At 35.9% G+C, this 19,817-nt stretch overlaps 1 protein-coding gene and 1 long non-coding RNA gene across 2 annotated transcripts; both read left to right on the forward strand.

Annotated features, from left to right (window-relative positions):
* Positions 1-883: 883 nt before the first annotated feature.
* LOC145670575 (uncharacterized) lies at positions 884-7,517 on the forward strand. The gene is made up of 3 exons (XR_014128342.1): positions 884-912; positions 5,150-5,207; positions 7,258-7,517. It is a non-coding gene; the product is annotated as an uncharacterized LOC145670575 (long non-coding RNA).
* Positions 7,518-15,707: 8,190 nt separating this feature from the next.
* LOC145670576 (uncharacterized) lies at positions 15,708-19,595 on the forward strand. Its single transcript, XM_081739378.1, has 3 exons — positions 15,708-15,794; positions 17,080-17,137; positions 19,315-19,595. The coding sequence occupies exons 1-3, from the start codon at positions 15,738-15,740 to the stop codon at positions 19,503-19,505; spliced, it is 306 nt and encodes a 101-aa protein (XP_081595504.1). The 5' UTR covers positions 15,708-15,737; the 3' UTR covers positions 19,506-19,595.
* Positions 19,596-19,817: the final 222 nt, after the last annotated feature.

Consider the following 19,817-nt stretch of genomic DNA (forward strand, 5'->3'; position numbering starts at 1 on the left):
GCACATTATAATACTGCAAATTCATATTAATCTTAAAACGAAGAATGCCCCCAAGTGGTTTCATTACGCGCATGATTACCCGTTTTTCGCCTTTTCTCTGTCCAGTTCTTCTACGTCAATCTGTCCACATCAGAGCACACAAATTCCGATTCCGTGTCCTGGCTTTATGAAAATTATTGTGCCGTGTCCCTACCACTCGGCTTCTGACAGCATTGAGTCATTCTCGAATTACTTCCTCAAAGATGTTTAAGAAAACTTCTTGTCATACATTTCACTTATCCGCAATGCAACATTACATGATATTTTCCAATATTTGCGATAAATTATAACTCGGTCATGACGCCGAATTTCACTATGTGTGATATGGACTGTTCTCTTTTTTCGTATGTAGAATCTTCTACCAATCATTCTAACATGTCTTCTGTAAGACCCTATAATAATATTCTTTCAATAAGTCCATATGGAGTCCAAAACATTAAGACCAAAGTTCGGAACACCAAAAGTTAAGTTGCTTTCCATCTGTAGCAGTAGTTTCTAATTAATTACTTGTTACAAACTATAATAGAACATTACAATCAAGACGTATTAAATGAATATTTTAACATCAGTTTAATTAAATATAATAAATACGTACAAGAAAGCCAGGAAATCATATTGCCTGTGAAAAGTTTCACAAATACATATCAACCACTCTTTCCATTTAATGAGAAAGAAATTTTATCCTTCTGAGGAAACATTATACTTAACCTGGAGAAGGAATGTTTAATTTTCACTTTTTCTTATGTTGTTTCAATAACATATCGGAAGGATACTGAGGGAAATCTTTGGATATATAAAGACTGTTCAGAACAGCTTCTGCATCAGTTAGTTATCCTTACTGGACTAGAAATCAAAATGGCTTTCCAAAAATCCGTAAGTAAAACTGAATACTTTTGGCTAGATTTCAAACCGTACGTTATTGTATGATTTTTTCAATCTTTTATGAATGTTAAAAGACAACATTTACACTAATTTAATTCATGAAGTGGATGAATGGTTCATGTACTCGTCTTGAATTTGAGAGTCCGGAGTTCGATTACCGTTGTGAGAATATTATGCTACGGTTTCCGTGATAAACTGCAGGTCTATATTTTATATTGGCTAGCAGTTGGAAAGGACGTTAAACTCCAACAAACACACAGGTTACACTTAGTAGAAACATGATTAGTTTGAATGAACTTTTGTATCCCTTCCAGTTCCCAAGACTATATAAATCTTGGGGTCTCTTTCCATAGTGGTTTGCGTCAAGCCAATCCAAAATTTGCGTTTTAGTTTGCTATATTCGTCATACCGACTGCAAGTGCTTTTTTTGCGTTGCGTTGCGACGGAATCCGCAAATTTTGAGAAGATCGATACGTAATGTGTCCCTTGGACCAACAACATAACGCGGAACCACATTTCCTAACAGTACACTTTGTAAGGTGTGCGTTAGTTAATGGTTGGCATATGATTGGGAATAGGTTAATAAATTACAAAGTTAAAACTTAAAAAAAAATATTTTTGCCCAACTTACTTTTCAAGTTTGTGTTGGTCAACCAACAGTATGCCCTCATTTATCCAATCGTAGGCTAATGGTTGACATAGTTGGGAATAGTCAACTACAAAAATTCATTGGCGCAATATAGTGTGAATTGTATGTTCTGCAACCAACAATATGGCCTCATTTATCCAACAGTAAGCTAATGGTCGACATGGTTGAGAATAATCAAGTACAAAAATTCATTGGCCCAACGTAGTTTTAAAGTTTATGTACTCAACCAACAATTTTCCGTGATTCATCCAACCTTTTCGACTTTGCATTCTCAAACGCAATTTTCCTTTTTTTTTTTTTTTTTTTTAATAAGAGACATTGATTGAGTTAGTTGCCAAACGCTCGGCAGAGCAGCTAATTGGAACATACAACCAGAGTTTAACAGTTGATAGCCTACCATTCAATTTGTGGGTCACTGTTGGGACTTGTTGTCTGTGCTTGCATCGTGTAATCGAAGACGGTTTCCCACGGTAAACGCTAGTATGTTAATCATATAGGAAGGAGGGAGCTCTATATCATGTTGAAAATTAGTATAGGATACAATATTGTATTGCCAGTACGATACGTCCGTTAATTCGCACGATAACGGTTGAACCAAAGCTAATTTATCAATTTTTTTCTGGTATAGATAGGTACAGCCGTTAATGGAGTCAATCCGTTAACATCTTAACGGCTAACGGTGACTAACGGTTGTAATCTATATCTCACTATATTTTCAGCTGTTGAAACTAAAGTTGTAGAAATTATACATATCGCTACTAGATGGTAGCAAACATCCTCCAGCTGTTGCCATCTATCGAACAAAATCGAAACACCTAGTGCATGATCCTTTTTACAGTCTCTCACTGTTTATTACTATTATTACAGGTAATACTACGTTAAAAGTTATTAGCTTAAATAATAGAGAAAAGTACATATTTGTATAAAGTTGAACATGCGTTTTCTGGGTCTTATTTTACAAAAGTTACTACTCTTATAGTGCTAGCTCGGATATGATGGAAATCCATTTATAGCTGAATGTATCATATAATTATAAACGAATACGACAAATTGCAGGTAAAACCCCGACTAGTGTTTATCAAATATCTTACTATTATTTTAATGTCCTGTATTATAATATATATGACTTGTAAAATTTCGAGAAACTGGCCATGACTAGTTGTAATTTCTGGAGTAAAATTTCTACCTTAATTGCCTGAGAGAACCTTTGTAGTCCAGTGGATAACGTGGTTGGTTTGTACGCATGAGGTCTCGGGTACGATTCGCGGTGGGATTATTTAAAACAAGTACTTGTTCGGACACTCTTCTTTTTAGATGTCTCGTCTCATATATCCACTGTGTTGAAATGCATGGTGATCTGTGCTTTCTTTTCATAGCAGTCAAGTTGTTGGGATCTTATTTTACTAACAGCGGAAGTGACAGAAATTATTTCACTCATCGATCTACTGTAACAACTGTAGTCATCAAGTTATCCCGTCAGAGGACACCAGTGATTTCAGGACTTGGCCCGGGGGAAATTTATCTCCGAAGCTAATAAATTCCTATGGAACGAGATATAATATTGTTCCTAATATGAATTCTAAGTAATTTCGCAGTATTACTTCTTCACTGTTAGTGTATTGAAATTCCCACCCGGGAGAAATCAGAAATCATCCGTGTGGAACATTGTGTTGGTAAGCTGGTAGGCGGGTAAGATCCAGTGTTGACAGGTATTCAATTTGTAAGTTTTACACTGTAAAACAGAGCTATTGCACCACGTTTTCTATTTCATTCTCTCGTGAAAATCATAATGTAATCGATTACCACTAATTACATATACAATTATCCACGATTCAATATATGATGGATAATGGCGTATTTACGACTTTGTTTCGGCGGGAGGCAGGGGCTTTTCTAACTTTATTCGTGGAAATGTGAAAATTCTGCAAGATATTGCATTTCCTTTAAAATAGTAAATAACATTCCTTCGGAGTCTTAACCCCGGACCCTCCCCCCTTACTACACCAATGATCATGGACACTTTAGATATGTTGAACTAAACATAAAAGGGGTTGTTTAGTGTATGTACTGAATAACCGAATGCAAAATTGGATCGTTCTACGATCGATTTGATTCAGTAAATCAATCGACTCAAAAGTGCATTTGTACTTTTATGTATTTATATATTTGTTTATTTATTTTGTTCCACGATAACATTCTTTAAAATTACCTGATTTTAGTAGAACACAATAAATACTTTCTTTAAGTCTTTTAAATAGTCCTATTCTTTGCGATTGAAATCGTTTCAGAAACTTTCTAATTATCGTGCAATATGTTTGATTTCTTTGAGAATTGTATTATCTGATAATGAAATCCATCAATGGCCAGTGTGTGTGTATCAGGAAGAGAAGGAAGTGGATTTATCTTAGAAAAGATTATGTTTATCAAAACTTTCCTTAGGATAACAAAAAAAAAAAAAAAAAAAAAACTGTTTTACCTGGGCATGTCCTTTTTTTATAGCAAAGAAAGAAAAGTTCGGGTAGGATTTTACAAAAATGAAGAAATATTCTCATTTTCTCGTGAGTTCAAAAATCTTTTCCAATTGACAATTTATCGATTAAACTGTAGGCGTTAGCAATGAGTCCTTCAAGGTTTATAAGAGAAAAATAACAATAGCTGTGTAAATAAAATAACAATAAAAAGTAAGACATTTCCGCGCCCCGACTTGAGTTCGAAAAAAAGTCAGAATTGGGACCTAATACGAAGTCGTGTTCAGGCTAAAACGGAACATGTTGTACCCAGCCCCGTATTTAAGTAAGCGCTATTCTGTGCTCTAGCACAGGGCGGTAGAATTCAGAGGACGGGAAAATTTTGGATTTCATATTTAAAACTAGCAACCTGCAGAGTCCCGTACACGTGCGAGAAAATATGTTAATGTGTTTAATTTGCCCTAATTACAGGAGTTGCTAATTAGTATGCTTATCTGATTATGTTTAAAAAGTAATCCTCCCCCCCACCACCACCAAGGGGTGAATATGAACTTGAACATTATGAAAACTCATACTGTTAATCTCGAAAACTATGAATTCGACACTTAATATCTGTCGTTTTTGATTACTTTTAAAATCTCGTCCACTACCTGGGGAGTGGAGTATGACCCTGAAGTTGAATTGAATTAAAACTGTCACTATTCATCTCAGCAACTCCAAAAGCTGTGAATTCAACTATAATATTGATATTTTTTTTGGGGGGGGGAGGAAATTATTTAGAGCACAGGGGCGCACAATATATAAATACGGGCCTGGTTGTACCTTTATGTATTCTCTACTTAATATTTTGCGCTCTCCTGTATTATGGGCGGTAACACAAATTGACTGTTATATAACCGACACACGTCAAGATAGTTCACCATGACACGATTAAGCAATCATATGTTACTTTTACCATGAATATTTCTGAAGCAATATTGATTATAAGTAGTCAATATATATGTTAGAGTCCTCTCATTAGTTAATATGTATTTGAAGCATGCATGCATGCACCTTAACTCAAAATATAATATAAATTACGGTTTACAAAAGTTGTTTTTGTCCTTTCCAGATTGTTTTGTTCGCCGTTCTGGCTTTTGTTGCCAGCGCCCAAGCTATTGGACTCATTGGTGAGTTTATTATTATTATTATTATTATTATTATTATTATTATTATTATTATTATTATTATTATTATTATTATTATTATTATTATTATTGCTCTTACACGATGCAAACAAGTATATATAACGTTTGCTCAGAATCAAATAAAACTAAATAGTCTACTGACATACATTTTAAACACTGTAGCTGAGTACGAAGGTGTATAAATACAATCTTAAATATAATTGCCAAGAAAGAAAGAAAAGAACTATAGTAACTAAGTAGAGGGCGCCAGTCTCTCGATTTCGTTCAAAAATGAAATGAAATTATTCAGTTCTCCTTTCCACAGTTGTGTCCTTTAGAGTAAGGGAGACGGTGACAATAAAAATGAGTAAAATACTGAAATGAAGAAAGTTGGAAGAAGAGAGAGAATCCCAAGAAAAGTCGCGCATAATGGTGTTTGTACACCACATCTCGCTTCTTTCAAAGTAGTTGAAGTTCTACTACGTTAGTAATGCCAGCATATTGTGCAATTAAGAATGGAATAGCCAATGAAGAATTCTGATACAGATGATTAACCAATTAAGATAACCGTAACAATCCCCAGATATTCTCAAAATGACTGTTGTGTCGTTACTTGTATAGAACTTCAGTTTACTCTGGTCTGCTTCTCTTCTGGTTGGATTTCTAGGCTTCTTCCTAGATAGAAATTTATTTATAAAGCCGAGGTGAAGTTTAACTGCACTACAATTTGGAAATTTTGAATAATTGGCGTGAAATCTTAATAAATAAATCTTGGCGGGAACTGGTAATAGATACATCAATATTACAAATATTAAATAAATTAATGTAACATTTCCCAGGGTAATAGGAAGAATCCATTACAAGTATTGTTAAACCGTGAACATTCTTTCACGATCTCTGTAGCTTGTTGCCAAAGATTTGCAGTTGATGATATGAAATTACATCTATTTGGTACACAGGAAATTGGGCGAAGTCACCACATGGATGTCTATAAAGTTAGTCTTTCTTTAATTCATGACTTTACACTATTAACAATATTTCTGTTTATTAACTATAAGTAAAGTCGAGAATCCTGAAACATTGTTACAACTACACTGACTTCAGCAAAGTATTTCAAGTAATATATCTACATTGCTCAGGAGATTGACTAGGATTGGTAATGAAGGAAAGAAGTGTTAAGTGACTAAACATGAGCTAATTACTCACATAAATGACGTTATATATATTTTACGGCTGCAACAACTAAGACTTCCAACAGTTCTAGTTTCAGCGCTCTATCATATTGGGCTGTTAACTGAGGCAAATCTCTTCTGTTCCTATATTACCCAGAGAAATATTTTAAACATTCCTTGCTTGTCACCAGGTTTCATGATATACTACAACTTCGTAAATTTAGCTCAATTTAATAAAGACAAATTACCGTATATTTTTGCAGATAAAACTATAGCTAAATTATATATATAAAAAAAGAATTTCAAAATCTGGGGTCGTAATATGGGATATACAAATAACAATAATTGAAATTTATTTAATTAAAACATGAAACAAAAAACTCACCAATTTAGTTAAACTTACTACAACTTATCGAATGCACGAATATTTGCAACAATCTGCAACATGCAGGAAAATAAAATTCGAAAAATTACGTACGCTATACAGCATTATTATCCAAATGATGATCGCTCATCTAAATTAAACTTATAGTCCGTTGAACGTTTGAGGTTCGCCTGATAGAACGATTTAAGCTAAAACTATAAAATTTTACAAAATTTTTACCACACCTTATCTGCAGGTCGTCGTATCTGCGGAAATATATGGTAACTAAAGTGTTTATAGTTAACAATATAATGTAATGCATTTCCGGTGGTGTAGGTTCATTTTTTTCCCATAAATTTCTAGATGGAAATTAAAATCTGAGCTCAGCGACCAGTCGTTTTCAATCCTCGGATATGATAATGTTTCGTTTCTAGTAGTCTCTTTCTTTTGTTTACTTATAATTTGTAAAATGAACCGATAAAGAACTAACACTATTTCCTTTTTAATTTAAATGTAGGTACCACTGGAGTGAGCCAAGTTCAACGTACCAATATCCATTATCCTCCAGTCCTTGGTATTGGATACGGTGGTTATGGTCTTGGTGGATACGGTCTTGGAGGTTATGGTCTTCGTGGATACGGTCTTGGAGGTTATGGACTTGGCGGATACGGCCTTGGTGGATACGGACTTGGATATGGATATTTGGGTTAAAAAGTCAAATTTATTTTGCCTATTCATATTTTAAACTTAAATGTGAATTTTTGTAACCTTCTCGATCTGGCCATAATAAAATTCTTGAAATATTACTGTTCCATTTCATTTCTTTCCAGTGAAATATAAGAAAAAATTGAATACAAGAGTTTTGAATCTTACACCTTGTTTCAGTAAGAGGGGTGACATTGTCCGAACGTGAGTGAAACTTTCCCTTGTGGATTTTATACTTACATTATACTTCGTTTTTATACGAATTATGCCGTTTGCGTTACCTGTAGTTTAACCCATTGATTCCCAAACGTTTTCGACTGACTCCAGGCTTTACTGAAAGTCCATTACATAGCAACATATCTGTTTGATTTTTGATAATAATAATACAAATTAATAGTAGTTTGTATATACTGGTCACTGTATGTAAATTTTATGATTTATGAGATTTTATTGCTGTACCTCTCGCAAACATCCCCAAATTAGAAGCTTAGAAAAAGAAATAATATCATATTTCAACAATGATTACCTATCAGGATCCAAGTTTTAGAACTTTGACACCAATAACCTTCGGCTATGAATTGTGTCTAAAACTAGGTTGCCATGCTGAAAAAACCTTGTAGCTCTCATTTAAAATATCTTGCAATCCTACAATATTTCGCCATGTAATAGTCTTGAAAAAGACATTCTACATTTTTTTTTAATCGTGCAAGGAGTAAAACCATATGCAACTTTATGTTTCGTCTTGTTTGCTACCTATTAAGGACCTTCCACTAGTATAAAGCAAAAACAAGTTTTCGCCTCTTCTGAAACGACAGATTCTTTTGGACGGGAAGCAGAGGTGCACGAAAATACACGTTTTTTGCTTTCAGAAAGTTCTGTGTAAATAGTAAATAGGAAGATGAAGTTCCAAGATTTTTTAAATGACATTTACAAGATTCTTGCGGCATGGCAGCCTAGCTTAAGTTTCAACATGTTTAAATTTCAATTTTAGTGTTTTATACATGCAAGAACACAAGTTACATAATCCAAATTTACGAGAGTCCTAATGAATAAATGCGAATTTTTATTTGACCATTCCAAAATTTAAGTGGATTAAATGACTTTCTCTTCATTTCGAGGCAATCATATTCAATGAAAGGCAATATATATGGTTATGTTGGGATCAATCTTGGTGACCGTTAGGCATAACATTTAAACTTATCATCTCATGCTAATTCATTTTTCCCGCCAAATATAAAGTGTTATTTTTGATGATATAGTTTCGAGAATATTGTACCAATAAAGTGGGATATATACAGAACCAACCAACTTTAACGAAGTCTTAGAGAAACATTTACCTATGTATACATATATATTTTAACAATTCCAAAATTTAAGAGGTTCCTTGCCCAATTTAAAATTAATGTATTATTGTACCTATATACCATAAAAAGAGACTTATCCCTGTACTCATCTATTAAAAATATCTCACATCCGGTGGAAGACAGTTACAAGTCAATAATACACATTTGTGGGAAAATTAATTTTAAAGTTTGTTACTATATCAAAATCGCTCCCTCGAATACCGGTATTTCTGCCATCTATGGGTTAAGATTTTTTTGTTACGTTTGTGGGAAATTACCACCATGTAGAGCTCGCTTCGAATGGCGATGGTAACTCAAAGTTGCCATATTTATAGTTGTAACACTCTTTCAACAGGTATGCGATATAGTTCACTAAACATTCATCAAAGAGGATATAAAAGATCAAAAACCTCCATTTTTTAACCCATTAAAGGGAATGAGAAGTACCAATTAAATTTACAAATATATATATTCGGGTCCTAGAGAACATTTACCAAATTTTATCACAATTCTCAAATTTAAGGAAATGAAATCTTTGAGTTGTACGTCCCACGGTTATGCCGGTTAGGCTAAAGGAGACGGTGAAGATGAGAAATGAATGAAATGGTGGAATGAAGATAGTGGGAGGAAACGGGAGAACCCCGAGAAAACCCACGCACACGGTGTTTGTCCACCACAAAGTTCATTTGGCGGGAGCTGGGTCAAATTTAAGGGTATCCCAAAATTTAAGAGGAATGCTTCAAAGTACCGAAGTAATATGAAAAAATAATTGACCATGTACTTAACTATATAACCATATGTTGTAGTAAAATCTCGTCTAAGGAGATAAATTAACCCAATAACCTCCACTTTTGAATTTACCCATAGAAGGGAATAAGCAGAACCATCCAAATTTACAGTGAAGTCTAGAGAATGTTTACCAAATTTGTAACTTGTAATTCCCAAATTTAATGAGTAGTCCCATGTACACCTAATAAATTTGAAAAAGGTTGCATCAAAGTATACATGTTTTACGTGATAAGAAAATAAAAATAAAATAGAACCCACTAGTCAAACATATAATCATATAACATGTTAAAGCCCCCGGAAGGAAGATAAATTAGGTTAATAACTGAACACGTGGCAATACTAATATTTGGCATTTTTTTAACCATAAAAGAAGTGTTAAGTAGGACTAACTAAATTTACAGAAAGAGAACGTTTACCAATTTTTGGGCAATTTTTAAACTTAAAGGGTAGGCCAATGTACCCTTCCCAAAATTTAGGAAACGTGCACAAATATACCCAAGTTCTACGAAAGGGGACTGCGGTGGCTCAGTGGTAGAGCGTTCACCTCTGTTGTACGGGGTCCTTGGTTCGATCCCAGTTTGCACCAAGTGAACCTTCTGGAGGACAAACACCGTGTGCATGGGTTTCCTCAGGGTTCTCCCGTATCCTTCCACTTTCTTCATTCCACCATTTTATTCATTTCTCACAATCACCGTCTCCTTTGGCCTATCCGATATAACCGTGGGACGTAAAACTTAAAGATTTCATTTCATTTTATTTTTACGAAAGGAAATGAACAACATTATACTAAGCCCTCATCAAAGCAGGTAGATTAGGTCAAAAATATCCACATTTTAAATTTTTATACCCATAAAAGGAAATAAGATGGGAAACCCAAATTTACAATGGTATATATTAAGGTTCTAGAGAATACTTACCAATTCTTTTTTTTTTTTTTTTTTTTTTGACAATTCTCAAATTTAAGTGTGATCCTAAGTACCCCTCATAAATTTTAAGAGGGATGCACCAATGTACCCTTGCCTTATGAAAGGAAATAGAACCTTGTACACACCTATGTAAGATCTTATCAAAGAGGATAAGTTAGGTCACAAACTCCGAAATTTACATTTTTGGTAATTTTTTACCCATGAAAGGGAACGAGATGAACGTCAAAAACTTGCAGAGATACATACCCGGGTCTTGGCAATTTCCAAACTTTAAGAAGGTGGCCGTAGGTGCCCATGCCAAAATTTAGGGGGTGGGCCAAGGACCTCTTCTAAAATATAGAGGGAGTGGCCCTAAGTACCAGTAGGTCATTGACCTAAGCTACTTTCTAGATCACTGACCTTTGATATCTCAAAAAATTTTTGCTGACTCGCCATGACATAAACCACTCCCTACCACTAGTCTTTCCAAGTGGTAAGGGACAAGAAATAGTCCCCTCCAAGTGATAGCCACGCAGTGCCGTGCCGTGGAAAATCAGCGCCGTGGGAGAGTATGCGACGGCACTCCCCTGTATATATGAGTAAGGTCGACAGACCACTGGTGAAGCGCCACTATGGTTTGCGCAAAGAGTAAGAAAAGTTTCAAAAATTAACCCTGCTTTACCTTGATTTTGAAAACTTTTTATTACTTTTTAATTCCATTTTTTTTATTTAACAATCACTAGATACAGCTCAGAGGTCATTTTATACTAGATATCTAACAACAACCACAACAATGGAAAAGATCTGAAAAGGTATCGTCCAGGGCCTGTTTTATAGGTATCATCCCGGCATTTGCCTGGTAGGACTGAGAAAAACCCTGGAAAACAACAGTCGGGATGTCGGCAGTAGGAATCGAACCCGCGAACTCTTGAATGTAAAGCCAACGCTCTACCACTTGAGCTAATATTTTCTTTTTCCGTTAGAGTGTTCCGCCCCCTTACTTCGGCTGCCGGGACCTTCGCCCCGCTCGCTTCCCCCCACGGCACGGTACTGTAGCCACGACCCTGTCATTATGCTAGGAATGAAACAAGTTAATTGAGATAATTAAACCATAGAATTTTAAAATTACACTGCAACTCCAGAGTAACCATTATAGGAGATAAGTTTTCATTTCTTTAATTTTTTTAAAAGGCATTGTTAATCTCTCTTGTGCTCCCTTAGTCCATTCTTCCTGTTATTTACCATCTCGTTTTTATTAGCTTAATTGTAATAATAAAATTCAAATTACCTTATTCGTTAAAACTACATTAATGTTGCACTTCACTCCCTAAGGTCTTTACATAAAATTTTGGCTTCCAGTGTTGGAACATCTACATAATTTTTTTATGTCCCAGTAGTAGGGGTTCACAACGTATATGCTCTCAAACTATGTTAAGGATCTATAGCAGCACCCAGTATGCCTCTCTGCACGACTTCACTATTTTACTTGAGCATAAATATTAACTCGAATACAATAAACCCTCAATGTCACAGAAATATGCGTTACATTTTTACTGATTACGATACATTTGGAAATCTATATAATGTTTTCGTGGTAGAGGTCTGCACGGGCTCAGGTCTAGCCCACAGACTTAACCCCGACAGAAGCCAGGGGGTCAAACTCGGGCCGACAAAGTATATATCACTTCGGGCCCGGGCCGTAAATTTTTAAATATACAAGGTGTACAACTTTCCTCCCGCCGTTTTCCGATAGGTGGCTACAACGGTAAGTAGCGGTCGAAATAAACAGATCGCAGACATAACAACATAACCCCATTCAAGCATTAGTCGATTTCTGTGTGTGTGCATCGTAAAGTTGTTCTCGATTGAAAACGTCAGTTTACGAGCCAAATTCTCGCCTTTTGCGGGAGGTTCTACTTTTTTGTTTTAATATGAAGAAAACTCCGGCTGAGTATCATCGAATGCTCTCAAGCACTTATGGTGAGGATGCTATTAGTGAGAGAACAGTGACTTTAACGTCGAAGACCGGCATAGTGGTGGAAGACAGAAAGTTCTCGAAGATGCAGAATTGGAGACATTGCTGAGTGAAGACTCGCGTCAAACTCAAGAAGAATTGGCACGATCATTGGGAGTGACAGAGCAAGTCATTTCAAAACGGCTCAAAGCCATGGGTATGATTCAGAAAGAAGGAACTTGGGTCCCGGATGAGTTGAAACCAAGAGACGTTGAACGGCGTTTGTGTATTTGTGAACAGTTGCTTCAGAGGCAAAAACGGAAGGGATTTCTGCATTGCATTGTGACCGGGGACGAAAAATGGGTTTATTACGATAACCCTAAACGCAAAAAATCATGGAGATATCCCGGCCATGCTTCCACGTTGACGGCCAAACCGAATATTCGTGGCTCCAAGATCATGCTCTGCATTTGGTGGGACCAGCTCGGCGTCGTGTACTATGAGCTGTTAAAACCAAGTGAAACAATCACAGGTGATCGTTATCGAACGCAATTAATGCGTTTGAGCCGAGCATTAAAGGACAAACGGCCGCAATACAGCGAGAGGCACGACAAAGTGATTGTGCAGCACGACAACGCTCTACCCCACATTGCAAAAGTGGTCAAAACGTACTTGCAAACGTTAAGATGGGAAACCATACTCTCCAGACATCGCTCCTTCTTCTGATTATCACCTGTTTCGATCAATGGCGCATGACCCGGCTGACCAACACTTCCGATCTTGTGAAGAAGTCAAAAAGTGGATCGATTCGTGGATCGACTCCAAAGATGAAACATTTTTTCAACGCGGCATTCGTACGCTGCCCGAAAGATAGGAGAGAGTAGTGGCCAGCGATGGACAATACTTTGAATAATGCCTGGGTAAGCAATTTGTTTCATTAAAGCGTCATATTTTGGGGGGAAAACGGCAGAAGCAAAGTTGTACACCTTGTACAACCATATTTCTCGGGTCTTTTTGGGCCTAATTTTGTAAATACTATACAACGATCATTTTTTCTCAAGAAATTTTAAAGCACAACTACAAAATTAAACCACTTATTGCTGTAAATAAAAATACAATTTTGCATTAATTATTAAGTTTCTGTAATTCGGGCTTATTTCGGGCTCATTTGATTATCACACGAGCTCGTCTGGGCTCGGACTTAAATGCTAAAACATATTTCGGACCCGGGTCGGGCCTCACATTATAAACTCACAGGCCGGGCCGGGCCATAGCAAAAAGTTCCGGCTCGTGCAGACCTCTATTTCGTGGAAGGTAGGGTCGTTATTAACACTTAGGCTAGTTCCATCTCTTTTTTCTTTCTGACAGTTTTCGTTTATTCAACATACTTTTTAAAAACGTTTTCTGTTCTGTTAATTGGCCACATATTTTCTTCTACTTTTTTCTTCCATCTTTTAGCACAATTGACATGTTAAAAGAAATCGTAGCAGTGACACAAATTAATACAAAGTAATGCATTATGTCATTGATTATAATAATTATTATCGTAAAGTTATATTCAACAAACAATATAACAGAAGAGTCATAAATACACGAAGTTTTCATACATGTTTCCATAAAAGTCTACTATTTCTTGCAGTTTGGTGGACAATCTCTACAAGGGACTGAAAGTTCATTTTAGTTCAATATGGCTTCTCATCGGTTAGATCGTATTATATCCTGATTTATTGATTAGCTTTTAATAATTTAAGATCGTAGTTATTTATTGAGCACATAGAAATCTACAATTATGTTGAGTTTGGTTAAGATCGAATTAGTTTTATGAATTTCGTCAAAAGTCCAAATTTGATTGGCAATAACTCAGAAAGCAAAGGTAATTTATTTATTTATTTAGAAATTTTTGGTCTTACCAGCATCTGCAGCGTTAAACCCGTCACGTGTGAGAAATGACTTCCCTCGACAGCACGCGGAAGGAAAGAAGAAATAAGGAATCGGCCTGAGACCCCAATGTTAGGTACAATCTGGACATTTGTCTGGTCTGAATGAGAAAATTCGAGGGGAAACCTCACTCAGAATTACAGGGCTAAGAAAGCTGTCACACCGTTTCGACCGAGAATCCCTACTGGGAATCAAACCTGGCACCGCTCGCATCGAAGGCAAAAGCGTAACCGACTATCCTTGGCGGAGCTTCACAGCCGGCTTTATGACGAACATGGCACTCATAAGGTGACTTTTTTCTGAATGGACCTAATTTTCCATTGAAAACGCTATTTTATGGAATGCTACTTGCCTTCCGTAATAGCTCCACCGATCACGTATGGTCATTATGTGGTCCACATGCATGACTCGCCATCTATCTACTTTTTTCTCTCTGTCCAGTTCTTCCAAGCCATTCTGTCCACGTGAGAGCACACAAAACACCGGCCATGTGTCCTCCCTTTATGAAAATTATTGTGCCGTGTCCCTAGCAATCTGCTTCTGATAACATTAAGTCATCCAGGTATTACTTCCTCAAAGATGTTTAGGACCACTTCTTGTCATACATTTCGTTTCTCCGCAATCCAATGTCACACGTCATTTTCCAACACTTGCGACAACTTGTAATTCGGCATGAGGTCGAATTTCACTATGTATGAAATGGACTTTTGTCTTTGTTTTCATGTATACAATCTTCTCCCAACCATTGTAACATGCATTCTGTTAAACTCTATAATAATCAGTGGCGGATCCAGGAGATGCCCTCCCCCAGAAGGGGAAACTTTTCTTTGTTCTATATATAAATAAAACCAATCCCAGAGTTTGGAGCTCTTAAAAGTAGCTCTAAGTAATACAACCCACCGCCCCCCAGAAATCCGTCCTGGATCCGCCCCTGATAATAATATCCTTCCAATAATTCCATTTGTAAATTTGAGCCCAATAACATAAGAACCAAAGGTCAGGACACCATAAGTTATGTTACTTTCCATCTATAGCAATGGTGTTTAATTAATTAGTTATAAACTATAATGGAACATTCCAATCAATGAAATATTATATCTTTATTTTTGCACCAACTTAATTGAATATAATAAATACATACAAGAAATCCAGGAAATCATGTAGCCTTTGTAAGGTTTCACAAGTACATAGCAGCTACTCTTTTCAATTAATGAATTAAAGAAATTTCATCCTTCCGAGGAAATAATGTAATTAAGCTGGGAAGGAAAGTTGAGTTTTCACTCATTCTTATGTTGTTTCGATAAAATATCGGAAGGATATTGAGCGAAATCTTTGGATATATAAACACGATTCAGAGTAGCTTATGTATCAGTTAGTAATTCTTACTGGACTACAAACTAAAATGGCTTTCCAAAAATCCGTAAGTAAAAATAAATACTTTTAACAAGATTTCATACTGTGTTTACTATCTTTTCTAATGTTTTATGAGTATTAGAATTGAGTAACTAAACTCATTGGTTCATGTAACTCCAGTATTCATGTACTCGTGTTTGATTTGAGATGAAGGAGGGCACGAGGGCTCAGTGGTCGAGCGCTTACCTCTGGTACGTGAGTTCTTACTTCGATCCCCGGCCAAGTATATTTGTAGTGGACAACATTGTGTCCCTAGGGTTTCGTGGGATACTCCCGTTTCCTTCCACTTTCTCATTCTACCAATTCTTATATCATCATTCACTTACCTTGATTCACCGTCTCCCTTAGCCTAAAGAGCATAATCGTAAAACGTTAACATGAAATAGTTTATTTCTTTTAATTTAGAAAGAATTGGTTCAGTTTCCGAAGCAAGTTCATGTGGCACGGATTACGTTAAATTGTAAATTATAGTAACATATTGTCTTGAAGTTGAACAGATACGTTAAACGACAGGGATGCGTATTTCCCAAGGACTTCGGTTCAACTCCCGTAATTTTATCCGCAAATATACCTTTCCCCATTCTCCAGTTTGCAACCTGCGGCCTGAAACTCGCTCTTTGGGACCATGTCAATACGTCCAACAAAAAACAAGTTACATTTAATAGGTTTAATATTGGTTCTTTTTTTTTTCTTTTTTTTGTTCTTAAATTTTTTAGTTTCCAGGGTAGTGAGAGTGGTAACTACAGCGTAGCATGTGATCCAAGCTACATTCCCTAATAATACACTTGTTTGGCGCAATGTAAACTAAAAGTCGGGAAATGGTAATTGTAACAAAAGTACAGTTGTAGAATCGTCATCGATAAGGTATATGTTGGCCAAACCGTTATTTATTCAATAGTTTGATCTCGCATTAGCAATCACATTTTTTTTAGTTTACTTCATTCGTAAGTGTTATGTTTACAGTGGAGTTCGTTGCGAAACGGTCGAACACATAATTGTTATGCAAAACCACATTGATAACCAGATAGCTTATGATTATCCAGTGTTGGGCATACCATCTGGGCTGCTGGTGAGCTTCTACCAGGAATCAAGGGCTAATGAAAAGAGACTGAGAATTTCTGTTTCAAGCATGGAAGACACTAGAATGGATCCAGATTGATTGGTCTTTTTAGAAGTGATATCCGTTGAATTGTTTGTTGTAGATCTTTTATTTATTTATATTAAAGATATTTATGCAACTTAAAACAAATAATGAAATTATTATTTACAAAACTTCCTTTTCTCCTTTCCAGATCGTTCTCTTTGCTGTTCTGGCTTTTGTTGCCAGCGCCCAAGCTATTGGACTCATTGGTAAGTTAGTATTACTATTATTCTCAACAGTGTGTTACTGTTTGCTCGAGAGCAAATAAAATAAAATAGTGAGACATGCCTTAATGAAACTGTTATAGGGGTGAAAGTACAGCGTAAGTACTACAATATTCAGTGTCATAAAGACAGAAATACTTTACCAATGTCGTATTGGTAATCTTAATCCTTTCTCAGAAATGAACTGCTTGATACAGAAGTATGTTTTATATCTGAGTTTTATAGTCTTTCATTGAGTATTTAGGAACTGTAGAGTGTTTAATGTAGTTTAGTGAATTTGTGTATGCAAGGACCATATTTCTTTCTCATTAACATGTTGTTGATGGTGTAGATGGCTTCCTTCTTGTGAATGTGGAAACGACTCATCTTTGTATATTGATGGATGAGACGAGACGTAAAGTTCACTGGATTTACTACTTTTCCAGTGTAACAGAGAATTAGGATAGATGACAATTGAGAGTGTTACTTCTCATAGGATAGGTTGAGTTGAGAGCTCTATCACAAATGATTTTAAAACGTTAAAATTCTTTCATTTATTATCTCTATATTCTATAGCCAAAGATTTTCACCGGACAGCATTAAATTACAGCATTTGATTTCGGCACAGTTAAAATTGAGTGAGACCGCCACAAGTTTTTATATTAGCGATCATTCATTTTACTGAGTATAGATGAAGTCTAGAGAACATAATAAACATTGCTACGACTATGCCTGTTGACCTATTGGTAGTTTTCTTTTCTTTCAAGAAGGAACGACTTAGCAAAAGTTTGTTGTACTACAAATACTGCGTTCGACAAAGTTGATACTTTCAAGTATCTATGACGAATAATAACAGTTTAAAACCTATTCACGAAGAAATTGAGTGTCGACTGAAAGCAGGGAATTCGTGTTATTATTCGGTTCAAAATCTTTTGTCGTCACAAATTATGTCGAGGAATTTAAAGCACAAAACATGGCTGTTTTTTTGTATGACTGCATAACATGGTTATTTACTCTGGGGAAAAAACATAGACTGGAAGTTTTTGAGAACAAGATCCTTAGACAAATATTCGGACCTAGGAGGAACGTGATTGGGGAATGGTAGAAACTTCATAACAAGAAACAACACAATTTGCACCGTTTATTGACTAAGGACAGTAGTCAATGGAGAGCTTTTGTAACTTTTCTGAACGCTTCATTGAACCTTCGCCTTACTTAAACCAGAAGTTAGTTAGCTAGTTAGTTTTCTTGTATCGGTGCAATATTTCCAGTTATTTTAAAAAGTCCACCTTTACTTTACGGTGGGAACAACCAAGAATATGAGCAACACTCGTGAAAGAGACGCCAATTTATTACATTTAACTGTGAAGAGGGGGAAGCCTTATAGTACGTTTGTTTCATGTTAAATATCTAAACATAGGTTCTAACAAAGGTATCCAAATCCAGTGGCAAGAGATTCTCGGTGCCGTAATTAACCGCACTAGTCATCTGCATTCACTCACTATTCGTTGCATGAGAACCAGAGGGTCGTAACAATAAAAATGCGGTTTTCGGTTTTTTTATGTTTGGACATAACTTTGAAAGCTTCACTTGGTGTAAATGGAACGTAACGCCATCTGTTCTCCTTCTCAATCATTAGTTGTAGTGTAGCTCAATTACCATCTTATAAAAAAACACACATCTTTCTAAGAAAATAATATTTTTGTTGTTTCGCTTGTAATCCTACGAAAATGAAGTACGTTCCCTTGGTTCTCATACGACGTATTTTGCTCTTATAATCTCTGACACGGACACCTTAGGTTCCTTGGATCTGCCTATGTGACGATGAAAAATACACATCTAAACGGGTTCCTCGAACGTTTCATACAAGGCGACGGTGCTGCATAACAGTGGAATATTTAAAACATTGTTTGGTCATTTTCAGATTTCATGACAAAACTTGATTTTATTTAATAAAAGCGAACTATTACATTCAGTACAACATATCTTACTACTTTCAGTGCCGTAGTATTTGTAGCATATTTCTAAATAGAAAGTAAAATCTGAGTGAGTACCCAGTTGTATTTAATCTCTACAGAGAACAGTGTTTTATTTCTAGTAATTCCTTTCTTTTGTTTACTTATAATGTATAAAATAATACTATACGCTACTAACATTATTTATTTTATCTAATTTAAATTTAGGAGGTACCACCGGAGTGAGCCAAGTTCAACGTACCAACGTCCATTACCCAGTCCTTGGTTATGGTCTTGGATACGGTGGTTATGGTCTTGGCGGATACGGTCTTGGAGGTTATGGTCTTGGCGGATACGGTCTTGGAGGTTATGGACTTGCTGGATACGGCCTTGGTGGTTATGGACTTGGTGGATACTGACTTGGATATGGATATTTGGGTTAAAATGTAAAATTTATTGTGACTATTCATAGTATAAACTTAAAATGTAAGCTTCTGTAAGTTTCTCGGTCTGGCCATAATAAAATTCTTGAAATATTACTGTTCTATTTCATTTCTTTTCAGTGAAATATAAGCTTAATTTGAATACAAGAGTTTTGAATTTTACATCTTGAGTCATTAACACGAGGCTGATACTGTCCGAACGTGGATGGTACTTTTCTCTGTGGATTGTATTCTAATATTACGCTCTGCTTCCAAACGAATTCTTTATTAACGTTACCTGTAGTTTAA

This window comes from Thermobia domestica, chromosome 14, assembly GCF_964235325.1.
Source record: "Thermobia domestica chromosome 14, izTheDome1.hap1.1, whole genome shotgun sequence".
Classification (NCBI taxonomy): Eukaryota; Metazoa; Arthropoda; class Insecta; order Zygentoma; family Lepismatidae; genus Thermobia; species Thermobia domestica.

Bases quoted from the DNA above. Each gene is read 5' to 3' on its own strand.
- LOC145670576 (XM_081739378.1), top strand. From the start codon at position 15,738: ATGTATCAGTTAGTAATTCTTACTGGACTACAAACTAAAATGGCTTTC. The intron at 15,795-17,079 runs GTAAGTAAAAAT...TCTCCTTTCCAG, and splicing joins AAATGGCTTTCCAAAAATCC to ATCGTTCTCTTTGCTGTTCT. The intron at 17,138-19,314 runs GTAAGTTAGTAT...ATTTAAATTTAG, and splicing joins CCAAGCTATTGGACTCATTG to GAGGTACCACCGGAGTGAGC.